This window comes from Cuculus canorus, chromosome Z (genome assembly GCF_017976375.1).
Source record: "Cuculus canorus isolate bCucCan1 chromosome Z, bCucCan1.pri, whole genome shotgun sequence".
Classification (NCBI taxonomy): domain Eukaryota; kingdom Metazoa; phylum Chordata; class Aves; order Cuculiformes; family Cuculidae; genus Cuculus; species Cuculus canorus.
The window spans coordinates 56,800,356-56,813,486 of record NC_071441.1 but is presented as its reverse complement, the minus strand read 5'-3'; the positions used below and the strand labels follow the sequence as shown (position 1 = coordinate 56,813,486).

General features: G+C 41.7%; 1 protein-coding gene across 9 annotated transcripts in view; it reads right to left on the bottom strand.

Moving 5' to 3' along the window:
* MCTP1 (multiple C2 and transmembrane domain containing 1) overlaps positions 1-13,131 on the bottom strand; it is a 305,483-nt gene that overhangs the window by 179,674 nt on the left and 112,678 nt on the right. For all 9 annotated transcript variants that reach the window (XM_054055211.1, XM_054055214.1, XM_054055209.1 and 6 more), the window contains one exon: positions 12,620-12,734. In XM_054055211.1, coding sequence (XP_053911186.1) covers positions 12,620-12,734 — 115 coding nt within the window. The remainder of the gene's footprint in view (positions 1-12,619; positions 12,735-13,131) is intronic.

The following is a 13,131-nucleotide window of genomic DNA, read 5'->3' as shown; positions in this document are numbered from 1 at the left end:
AAAATCAATTAGAGGTTTCACCTCTTCTGGGACATAGAGAGGACTCTGATCTGGTTTGTCTACAAAGCACAGCTCTCTGTTGGTCTTATTCTTTATATCTTTAGTTTTATAGAAGTAATCGTATTTATGCATACTTGCAAAGGACAAATATATGAACTGCCCTAGCTAATGCTACAATGCAGTACCTTTCTCTCCAGTGAAACGTGCCGGTTTTTCACTATTCCCCAGATAACAATTTGCTACATATTAAATGCAAACTGAAAATAAAAGCGGAATCTTAAAATATAAAAAAAGAAAAAAGCTAGAGCAAAAATAGAAGCCTTAGCAGCCCACATATGTTTGGCACAACAAAAATAGGTACAATGTATATTTAATAACTTGGCTGAAACTGATACAGACTGCATATGCAGTCCCAGTTAAAGTCATACAAAGGAAACCCCCATTACGAAGAAGCATCTGTGGAAACATATTACGTGACTCTGGCCTTAATATAATAAGGTAATTTACTAGCTAGAAATTAATGTTTAATAGCTTGATGTTGCTATTTCCTTATATGCATATAGTCATTGGAAAAAGACCTGGACACCGTGTTGACTAATTCATGCCCTGAACTGCCACAGCCACACACTTTTTCAACCCCTCCAGGAAAGGACATTCCATCACTGCCCTAAGTCAGCCTCCTACAATGTTTCACGGTTCTTTCAGTAAAGAAATCATCCGTAACATCCTATCTGAACCTCCCCTGGAGCAACTTGAGGTCATTTCCTCTTGTCCTATCACCCGTCTCTTGGGAGAAGAGACCAACACCCACCTCCCCACAATCCTTTTTCTGGGAGCTGCAGAGAACAAAGAGGTCTCCCTTGAGACTTCTCCTCTGCAGACTAAACAACCCCCTGGTCCCTCAGCTGCTCTCAGAATCCCTGGGTTCCAGCCCCTTCCTCAGCTATGTTCCCCTTCTCTGGACACTCTCTAGCCCCTCAATGTCCTGCTTGGGGTGAGGGGCCCAAAACTGAACTCAGTATTCTAGGGGTGGCCTCTAAAGCACTGAATGAAGGGCAAAGATCCCTTCCCTATTCTGTATGGCCACACCATGGCTGATCCAAGCCTACATGCTGTTGGCCTTCTTGGCCACCTAGGCCACTGCCGGCTCATGTTCAGCCACTGTTGACCAACACTGCCAAGTCCTTTTCCACTGGGTAGCTTTCCAGCCACTCTTCCTCAAACCTGAAGTGTTGCATGGGGTTGTTGTGTCTCAAATGCACAACCTGAGATTTGACCTTGTTGAATCTCACAGAATTTATATGGGCCCATTTATCCATTCAGATACCTCTGTAGAGCCTTCTTCACTCAAGGTGATCAACGCTTCTGTGTAGCTTGGTGTTATCCCCAAACTCACTGAGGGAGAACTCCACCCTCTCATCCAGACTATTGACAAAGATATTAAAAAGAACAGAATCACACTGAGGTCTTCAATGACTTCCAATGACTTCAAGTTACAGATCAGATTCCTCCACCTGAGGAGGATAATTCGGAAGTCACAAGCCAAGCTGCTGATAACAATGCTGAGCAATTTACCCATATGACCAGTGCAAAGCTCCACAGGGGCTTGGTCAACTGGAGTAGCAGAGAACACTGCAGTGCTATGTCACCGACCCTGGCCAATAGGTCACCGGGTAAGCGGAATTCCCACTGCAACAGTCTACTTGGGAACCTCAATTCCGACACAGGCACCTGCCTTTGCCACAGCAGTGAGGAGGTGGAGTGTCTGAAGTATATCATTTTAGTAACATATTAAGCATTTATGCATTACAGCCCATAGGTGACTTGACAGCGTATTAAACTTTCCTTTTCTACCTTATTTTAGCGCTGTCAAAGTCCTCTTGCTTTATCTCCATTACTTTATAGCTGGAGGGATATGATGACTCAAAGCTTCAGTGAGATGTCTACAACTTGGAAAGACTCCTGCTGGATCAGGTTGCTCAAAGCCCCATCCAACCTGGCCTTGAACAACTCCAGGGATGGAACCTCCACCACTTCTCTGGACAAGCTGGGCCATGGCCTCCCATGCTCACAGGAAAACATTTCTTCCAAAGGTCTCATCTTATTCTCCCCCTCTTGCAGCTTAAAACCATCCCCCCTCACCCAGTCCACGCACTCCTTGATGAAGAACCTCTCTCCAGCTTTCCTGGGGGCCCTTTCAGTACTGGAAGGCCGCTAGAATCTTTGGTTACTCTCACACCAAACAAATCTTCATTCTTCTATCCTTTCTGGAACTGATAAAAATGGTATCACAACTACAGTTTTCTAATTCAGGAGAAAAAAGTTCCACATGATGACAATTGACAAGACGCAATTCAAATGAGTAGAAAGCCTTGTATTGGTCAACCAGCAGTCACTTCTGTTCAGGCTAATGATAACACAATAGGAAGCCTCACCTTAAGTCCTACAAGTGTCTCCTGCTGCACTCAAAGGAAACGTTTTGGCTTCCAACAGGAATTTGGACTCATCTGTAACAGATCGCTCTTCCTTAAACCTAGCTTTTATAGAATTATTAAGGTTCAAAAAACACTCTAAGCTGATCCAGTACAACCATAATCCCAACACCACTGTGCCAACTTAACCATGTTCCAAAGTGCCACATATAAAGGCTTTTTGAACCCCTCCAGGGACGGTCACTCCATCACTGCCCTGGGCAGCCTCAGTCAGGGTTCACCACTCTGTCAGTGAAGAAATTGTTCCTAATATTCTTTCTTCCTTCCTTCCTTCCTTCCTTCCTTCCTTCCTTCCTTCCTTCCTTCCTTCCTTCCTTCCTTCCTTCCTTCCTTCTTTTTGGTGCTACTGCTATGACAATTGGGTCTCTTCTGTGAATGAAATCAAGCTCCTTGCACTTTATCATCTGTTTTTTATGCATGCCTAATGTCTAGATCCAGATCCCTCAGGAATGGACTGTGCCCACGACTCTTGTCTCATTCACCTCCCTGCATTACATAACTCTGAAAATTCCCATTTTTGCCTTTATTTACAACATTCACTGAGTCATCAGCTAAGACCAGAATGACTGTTCTAAAAATTGCCCTTAATTTCTCTGTATCAATGCACTAATCCAAAAGCATTCTCCACCAATAATTAACACGAGTGGAAAAAAACATGATCACAACAGTGTTATCTAATGGTACATCACCAGAAGAGTTGAACAAACAAATGTGACAATGAATTCTACTTTTTCTCAGACTGCATCATGAGATCACTGGAATGGGCACATTCGACCTTAAGAGAGAGGGAAAAAAAAAAAAGACTTGGAAAAAAAAAAATTACTCCAAACCCTGGAGAAAACCTTTTCAGAGGGCTGGATTCCTCTAAATTTCAAGTTATCTCACACTTGAAGTTTTATCATCTCAGAGTATGCCACCATACCTAGGTATATGATTTTTTACTAGCAGTTTATGTTATGCTTTGTATGAGCACTCCAGGTTTCATTAGAATTCCCTCTTATTCTTCTAAATGGACCTGTAACTGAAATACAAAAAAATGTGCCCCAGACGTCACCCTTGAGCGGCTTTTTATCATAGAATCACAGAATCATTAAGTTTGGAAAAGACCTCTAAACTCATTCAATCCAACTGCCAGCCCAATCCCACTGTGCCTGCTAAACCATGTCCCAAAGTGCCATGCCTACACATTTTTTGAACTTCTTCAGGGATGTGGACTCCACCACCGCCCTGAGCAGTCTCTGCCAGGGCTTCACCACTCTGTCAGTATAGGTGATTTTCCTACTATCCAACCTAAACCACTTCTGGTGCACTTGAGGCCATTTCCTCTTATGCTATCCCTTCTTACCTGGTAGAAAAGATCAGCACCCACCTCACTACAACCTCCTTTCATGTAGTTGGTGCTCTAGTTCCTGTTTTTAATTGCAAAATCCAACGCCTCAAACATCTTTTGCTAGAAAAAGTGAGAAACCTACTGACAGCATTTCTCCCAACAAGGTTAGGATTGCTCTATCATCTTCTTCCTTTTGTATCTTTACAGGATGCTAATATATTGTACATAGTATTTTACACTCACAGCTGTTATAGGGGAAGAAATCTTGGCCCACTCAAGCTGATGGAGATTTTACTGCCAGCTTCAGTGGAACAGAAATAAATTAAGTAATCATAAAATCTAAAGTTTATCTAAAATGCTCACAGAGACTGCTGTTTAATATGGCTTATGATTTCTGAACCTGAAATAAACCTATTTAGCTCACAGTCCATCTCAACACAGCTGCCGTCTTTGCTGCATATGAATTTTCCCAGTGCTCTGCAAACTGACATTTTCAATTTCAGGTACCTAAAAACAACTAATCAAAAAAAGGTCCAAAAAAACCCTAGAAAGTGACTTTTGCAGCTGATAAGTATATTTTTCTTTTCAATATCCACACAGTCCTACCGATGGGCATTTCTGCATGTGCTCCATAATACTCATAAAAACATCTGGGTTTTGGGAATGACTATCGGGGTGTATTATTTTTTTCACTAATTTAGTTATGTTGCTACCCATAGATGTAGATGCTGGCTTAAAGTACCTTGCAGCTCCAGAGACCCTATCTTTGATTTGGACGCCTAAGCAGTAGTGTTATGAGGAAGCTGGTAAAGCATATGAGCTCTCTGACAGCAGTGTTTGAAGAATGTGTGTCCTTGGCAGTTTCTGCTGAGAGTGGCAGAGAGCCAGCACCCGCAGGCAGCTCCTGCCAGACCTTGCTATGGGGAAACTCAGCAACTGTCGCTGTCTCCGCAGGTATCAGGAATGAGGTTATTTTTGGATTCCTGTAGAAGTTCTCATAAAATGCCAAGGAAAGGCTGCTAAGATGTCTTCTCCAATGATTTAACAATCCCACAATTTTCTTAAGACAGTTTTCATATGGATATATATGCCCCCTTAAAGGTTTAGAAAAGGGCACTTAGCCACTCACTTAGGGGCTGCCATGTAATTTCTTAGTGTTTCCTTCCTCTCAGGATGGAGAAAAACACAGGGCGACAGTGTGTTAAGGGAAACATGCTTACCAAAACACAGGAGAGAGCAAGAGGTCGGCAGGTTTCAAATTATGGACTGACTGTTTTCAACTCCCCATGCAAAGAGGAGCAGCCATTCCCTCCAAAGTTTTCGAGGGGACAGGAGGGTGCAAGCAACAAGTGAGGACTTCCTGGGGTGCAAAATAAATCCTGGCCTTGATAGAAACAGAAAGCCACTGTACCTAGATCTCTTGCATGCTGTTGGATGGATGGAGAGGTGCAGGCAGAGTGCAGGACCTGGTGGTGAGAGGAGATGTCAAGACAAACAGAGGGCAGAAGGAACAACAGGTAGCAAATGACCCAGCTGATGGGAAGGGCTCTTTATCAGTGAGTGCAGAGATGGGACAAGGGGGAACGGTTTTAAGCTGAAAGATGACAAGTTGAGATGAGATCTTAGGAAGAAATATTTTCCTGTGAAGGTGGGGAGGCAGTGACAGAGGCTGGCCAGAGAAGTGGTGGCTGCCACATACGTGGAGGTGTTCAAGGCTAGACTGGATGGGTCTTTGAGCACCTTGATCCAGTGAGAGCTGTCCTTGCCCATGGCAAGGGGTTGGAACTGGATAAGCTTTAAGGTCCCTTCCACCCCAAACTATTCCATTATTCTATGACCCATCCTCAGATGGACCTTGGCACCTTCTGCAGAGGATTTTGGCTGATGGACAAAGCTGCTGCAGCACATCAGTAATGTATGCAAACGTTTCTCACTGTTCTTCTCCGCTCCTTCCCCCTTGCTTTCCTACACTGCAGAAGGATGACTGCTCCTGTTCCCATTTGGCATGGATCACTGCTGCAAGGACTATGCCTGAGACCTGCCTGCCTTTAGGTGAGGAGGATATTTCGCCACTGGCCTGCACAGTTGCTGCAACACAGGAGGCCATGCTGACAGAGAGGAGAAACCACTATGATGCTGAGGAATCCAACACAGTGGCAGCAAGGCTTGGGCAGAGCAGAAAGGAAACGGAAAAGTGTCTTCCCAGCCTAGATTTTATGTTGGGCAAGGCTGATCTGTACGTGCTGATGATCAGAGCGAAATACGGAGTTGTGATTCTCTTTAACCAAAGCGAACCCCTCCATGCAGGAAAAGAGAGACAGAACTCCAGGAGCAGATGTAGTAAGAGACGTCTCAGGCATCTTTAGTTAAGCACTGCCTCCCTTACAAGCACGTACCTTTAAATAAAACATCCTGAAAATGTTTTTACACATGATGAATGCTGGCACATTTATCTACATATATTTACATCAATTCCAGAGTAACAAGTATGCCAAGCTGGGATTTCTTGTTTCAGCATCTTACCCTCACTATCAGCGTAATAAGGAAATAGAGTATTCAATAATTTGTTCTTGCAGACATTCACATCCCCAGGTGTTCTTAAAAATTATTAGCTGTAATTTTGGCTCAAATAAAACTTAAAATAACCCTCCTAAAAAACCTCCATATAAGATGAAATTCTTGTCCATTATCATTTAAACTAAATATAGACCCTTTGATTAGCATAAAAAAACTAGCTCGTTTTCTTTATATTAAAGAGCATTTAAATTCCACACCTAATTAATATATTAAAATTAAAATATAATTAAAGAAAATTTTGATGAACAATCACAGGTCAGCCTGGAGAAAAGAAGACTGAGGGGAGACTGTCACAGTTTACAGCTTCCTGACAAGGGGAGGAGTAGGAGCAAAAGCTGATCTCTTCTCTCTGATCTGAGGGAATGGCAGGAGGGTTAGACATTAGGAGAAGGTTCTTCCCACAGAGGGTGGTGGAGCACTGGAACAGCTCACAGGGAAGCAGTTACCAAGTGTGGCGATATTCCAGAAGCCTTTGGCCAACGCCCTCAGCCCCACAGTGTGAATGTTGGGGTGTCCTGTGCTGGAACAGGAGTTGCAGTTCGTGGTCCCTCTAGGTCCCTTCCAACTCAGATCATTCTGTGATTCTATGAAAATACTGATCCAAAAGACCTTTTAAAAACAATTTGGCATCTGGCTTCCTGTTACAACATAAATAACATCCCTTTGCCAGCTGTGGTGCAACTATTTGTCATAATAGGAGGTGGGGCGAGCACTCCACTAGTGATTTATACCAACGACCCTCTCACCTCTTCTCTCCAGGAAACTGCACAGGGTCATGTTCCTATCATTCCCAGCTATGTGACAGACTTGGCAATATTTTCCAATAGGCAAACATTTATTCCATAATCCAAATTCCAGAATTTAGTCTACCTAAATCACCTGCATGAAGAGTTTCTCCATCTCTAAAGCTATCCTATGTACATTGTATTTTAATCAGGTTAAAGACTGAATTTCATTATCCAACACCACTGAAACCCATGGTTTGAACATAAATAACATGCTCTATAGTTAGGCTTCAATGAAAAATCTTTTCAGTAATTTAGAATGCATCATCTCACACACAGGTTTGCTTCCAATATTGCATCATTGCACATAATTAGGAGTATCATAAAGGGTTATGTCATCCTCTCACATCACTTGTTGCACCATTAGTACTTATTTTTCTTCTATAAGCTGAATAAATATATGTATACAGAGTTATTTGCCAGGCAGAATGCAAAGTCTATGTCTATTTCATTTCACTACAACTGTTCTTCAGATACTCCTGGTTTTGCCAGTCATCTATCCCAATTAGTCTCCATTTAAGCAGCTAGTTTCTTACTGATATATTTAATTTCACAAGTGGTAAATTGATCAAATTGAAATGCAGCCTCCACACTGCACCAGGGCACTAATCACATGCTTTGTTTGGGCAACTCCTTGCTATATCTGGGTGCAGGTCCCCATACAGAGTCAAACCCTGTCTATGAAGAGAGATTCTCTAATCTCAGGAGATGTTACTGAGCTGTCTTCTTCAGAGAGAGAAATGGAGATCAGACAGTATTACCATCTGAAGATCAAGTCTTCAGATAAAAATAAATTTCTATGTTCAGGAACTCTTTCCACAAGTTCTCACACAGAAAAGACACCACTTCTGATGATAATGAAAAAGCCAATGGATGTTTCAATTACACTCAAAAAGTCATTTTTCTTGTGCTATTTTGTGCAAGTAGGTCAATTGTAAAGCCAGAAAGGATCAAATTCATTCTGTTTTAGGCCTGATTTTTGGTACAACATGATGTCCTTGTGATTAAACTGTGCTACTTGTTTCCTGACTTTGTTTAACATGGAGCAGCAAACCAGCATCATAGGTTTCTCAAAAAGCACAAAAGGGAATGAATTCCAGCCTCCAGTGAAGTAACGAAACACTATGGGTAAAACATACTCAAAACACTTAGAAGAATATTTTTTATATCTTTCTTTTGACTGAAGAAGATTGTAGGAAACCAATGACTAAGAGATAATTCCCCTCTTCTCTGACTGTTCTGAAACATTTCAGATTGCATCTTAAAATGAGTTTTTCTTAAAGCAGAAATGGATCAGCCACAAGGTAGTTTTGTCTGTTTGTTCATTTGTTTAAAACAGTATTTAAGATATTGTAAAACATCTATAGAGGCATGTCACTGATGTGAAGCAGCCACATCGATGCCACATGCAAGAAGTCAGAGATTAGCACCAACAAATCAAAGGAGTCTTTTTAACCTAAATATTTTCACTTCAGAAAAAACTCTTAGAAAATATACATGATATTGCAAACTGCCTCATCACACAGCTGAGATGAAGTTGTGGCATCTCAGCTCAGGTACTTGGAAGGCACCTGGATCAGAACAAAGACAGGATTTCTTGGGAACCCTAAAAGTTAAAATGAAGAGCCATATTTCGTTCTGTCACACTGTATATACCAAAGCATAAATATTGCCTGTTATAATCATACATGCATAGAATCACAGAATGGTTTGGGTTGGAAGGGACGTTAAAGTCCATCCACTTCCAACCCCCTGCCATGGGCAGAGACACCTCCTACTGGATCCGGTTGCTGAAAGCCTCATCCAACCTGGCCTTGAACACCTCCAGGGTTGGAGCCGCCACCACTTCTCAGGGCAGCCTGGGCCAGGGCCTTATTACCCCCACAGAATATTATTTCATCCTAAGGTCTCATCTAAATCTTCTGTCTTTCAGCTCAAAACCATTCCCCCTCATCCTCTCCCTGCACTGTACTGGAAGCTGCTCTAAGGACTCCTCAGAGCCTTCTCTTCTCCAGGCCGAATAACCCCAACTCTCTCAGCCTGTCCTCATATGGGAGATGCCCTGGCCCTCGGATCATCTCTGTTGCCTCTTCTGGACTCGCTCCAATGGATCCATGTCCTTCCAGCACCAAGAACTCCAGAACTGAACAGACGGCTCCAGGTAAGGTCTCACCAGTGCAGTGTAGAGGGGCACAATCCCCTCCTTTGACTTGCTGAATTATTTTCGGTCATTCGAGGAGACAACTGCAAGATGTGTGTGCTCTTAGAAGAAAGTTCTGTCTTTCCTTTGCTGTGACCAACAATGGTGCTTATTTATCAGCTAGTATCTGTGATCATTTTTGCCATTGCAAGCTATGTAAATATTGCTTCAATCTTTTCCCTTTGATTCTCAGATACATTGTGGTGTCTCTTTTGATAAATTTGGAGAAGAAAAAGTGTGCAGAATATCCACAACTTGAGAATTCAACTTTGAATTCTAAACCTGCCATATGTTCAATGGCAGGTTTCTAAAGAGATATGTGAAACTGAAGGTCAAACTAAAGAACAAAAAGCTAAAATCAAACCAAATTCTTTTTTACCATATAGTTCAAGTGTTCTTTTAGAGAAAAAATTCACAGTAGTTAGAGGAAATTCAATTTTCAGACTTAGAGGATCTGGAAAAGGTATTGGCGGAGTGGAGTGTTAAGTGCTGCTAGAGACTTACAGGATAAGGCTCCTCTGAGACAGTCCTGGGCTAAACCTTACAAGCTCTGGTCTTAATATCTAACACATCTGTCTTAATAGCTCCATTTAGCGTCAGGTATGTATTCTTACGCAGTGCCTCCATGGGCTGTCCTGTATCCACTTCCTCGCTCGCAGGCCCTGGTAGAGGCACCACTGCAGCAGAAACACCCGAGCTGGCTCAGACCAAAAGTCCTGTGAGCTCAGTGCTCCATCTCCATCAGGGCTGTTGGCAGACCCCAACACAGAACCAAGAAGACATGCACATATATTATTTCTTTCCAACCTCTTCCAAGGCATCAAGAATACAGAGCAAAGACCTTTGGAGTCAGATGGGTTTTCAGTGCATTTCAATGTCCTTTGTGGATTTTCCTTCCATGAACATGCTGAACCTCTGAATGTCCTCTTGTACCCACACAAACCTCCAATAAGAATTCAGGTTTACATACTTGTTTCTTAATGAAACACCACTGGGACTACGACAGGGATACTATAAACAACAAATAAAAAAGGTCAAGTATCACACTTCAGGGAGGATGTAGACAAAACTGACTTCCTAAATCAAGCCTCTTTCTGTGCAGTTCCCATTCAGCAGCCACCCAAGTCCACTCAGTGACTACTTCACCTAAGTAACAAGTGATAGGATGAGAGGAAATGGCCTTAAGTTGTGCCAGGGCAGGTTTAGATTGGATACTAGGAAAAATGTCTTTACTGACAGAGTGGTGAAGCCCTGTCAGAGGCTGCCCAGGGCAGTGGTGGAGCCACCATTCCTGGAGCAGTTCAAAAAACATGTAGATGTGGCACTCTGGGACATGGTTTATCAGGCATGGTGGGGTTGGGCTGACAGTTGGACTTGCTGATCTTAGAGGCATTTTTAAAACTCAATCCTGTGATTCAATGATCCTATAGTTCTAATGACTGTAAAGTGTCCTTAGTTCACTTACTGCTGGTGCTCCTAAAAATATTGCTTTGAGTGGCTCCAAGAGGAATAGAAAAGAAGCAAAAACACAGCAGATGCCAGCCAGGACACACAGTAGTGAGTGGATGGGAGTTTTGGCTTGGAGTCCCAGTGCAAGGTCCTGTTTCTGTATTTTCCCCACAAGAAACAAAGGCTCAGTCCTGGAAGACCAAACCCAGGTGAGATCTGAAACCTGGTCAGAGGGACCACATCCATAGTCACCCATCAGGCCTGAAGGATCTTCATCATGACGCAATGCACTGCATCAAGATGCATTCTCCTTGACACATTTGCATTTGTTGGTTGAAATATGCCCTTGGTTTCTCAGGATGGGAGGGCTGAGCTTTTACGGGGACAGGAAAAAATTCAGAAAGTAACCCAGATATATTGCTTTTTGGTAAGATCCAAAGTTATGAGACTCTTCTGAGAAACCAGTTTCTTTCTGAGAAACTTCTCCAGTATCTTTTCAAAAGAAAATCCAGCTCACGGTCAGCCTTTGGAAGGGGGGAAAAGAAACCTAGAGGCATTTTCCTTACCTACAAATAATCAATTTTATATTCATATTTTTGTTCATTTATAAATAATATGAATGATAGATATGACTGCATTACAAAACTGATCATTCAGAAACTGGACAAGTCTCTCTAGTTCACAGAAAAAACCCACATTTGAGCATTCATAATGAACATCAGAGAAGGCTTGAAATAATATCAGTGCATCTAGAGGGAAAATGTACACAAAAGTTTATTCTTTCAACAATGACTATATTAACATTTCAGTTTTGCTCACATAAATATCAGTGGAATAATCTCCTGTCAATGTAAACAATGGTCCAAGTTTCTGCTGCTGTGTTTGAGATCTGAAACTTCATCAGGTAAGTATGGAAATGACCTATGCAAAAACACTGTTCTTTTCAGTTCAATTTCTACTATGTCTTTTTTCTCTCTCACGAGGAATATATCACGGCAAATCTAAAATACACTGTTAGTCAGATCTATCATGCTTACGTTGCTGTTCAGGAAGTGGATAACTGACTTATCTAATTTTAAATATGAGCTGCAGTTGCATGTACAGAGTCACTGAGTCAGCCTGCTGTGTTCCTGTGGGTTGAAATTCCTTTTTGGAATCTCCTCTATGTCTGAATTACGTGCGTGATACGTGTCTAAGAGAAGACTGTAAAATGCCAGTACATGATAAGCAGGTTGGCCAATAGGTAAAACACGGACTCATCTAATACATCTAATAGAGGGGGTTTACTGCTGTTGTCTTTATATACAGCTCCAGTATTAATCACTTAAGCAGTCAAAGAGTAAAATAAGCAGCCAGACAGCATTTATGTGAGAAACACAGCACAAATCTACATGATTAAAGTACATTTATCACACCTTTGTTAGTGTGAAACATTCAAAAACCACCTTTATCCATTGAAAACATTCAAAAAACAGAGGCAAATTAGCTTGCAGAAGAATTAAAACAATATTAGCCAAATCTTATTTCTGCTCGGGTTTATTTCTTATTTCTCTTTTATATCTTATTTGTCTTTTATATCTTATTCTCTATCATATCTTATTTCTCAAGCAGGTTTAGCTGGCTCTAGCTCATTTTACTTTGTGCTTTTGAGTCAGAACTTCTACGTTGTTTTAAGCGGAGTTTAACCAGCATGATTAAAATTCAAACTTTAAGTGTAACTTTGATACCTTTGTATAAATTCAACCAACAGACATGTACCTTCCCTAATATAAGGCAGCACACTTACCTCCACGATCTCGTGCTGCTAAATTCTGTCCTTTTCTTAGAGTAATGTCCAGCTGGTACATTCCGGGATCCCCAGAGGGAAAATCTGCATTACTCGTGCCAACTGAATTTGTTCTCTAGAGTGGGGAAAAAGAAAAAGAGCAACAGCTAATGTTACTGAAACTTCCATGTAACGTGTAATTTTCTTTGGTGTCACCATACTGTTGAACCAAGAGAAAGTTTTATCCCACTCCTGACACCCCAACACCAAGGAACCCGCTCCTGTCATCTGTATGAAAATTCACAAGCATCCTTTTTAAAAAACAAACAAAACTGGTTGCTATCTTAATGGCTGAGTTTATTAATTAAAAAGATGCTTGAAAAATAAGTCTTTGATAGCTGTATTTATTATGGCCACCTTAAATTTCAATTACATCCGTATACACTTCTGGTCCAGTAGAGCAGAATAAGTAAGAAAAAGCAGAGCTGTACTTTACAGTATAGCGTGGAATTGTCCTTATCACTACCCCGTGT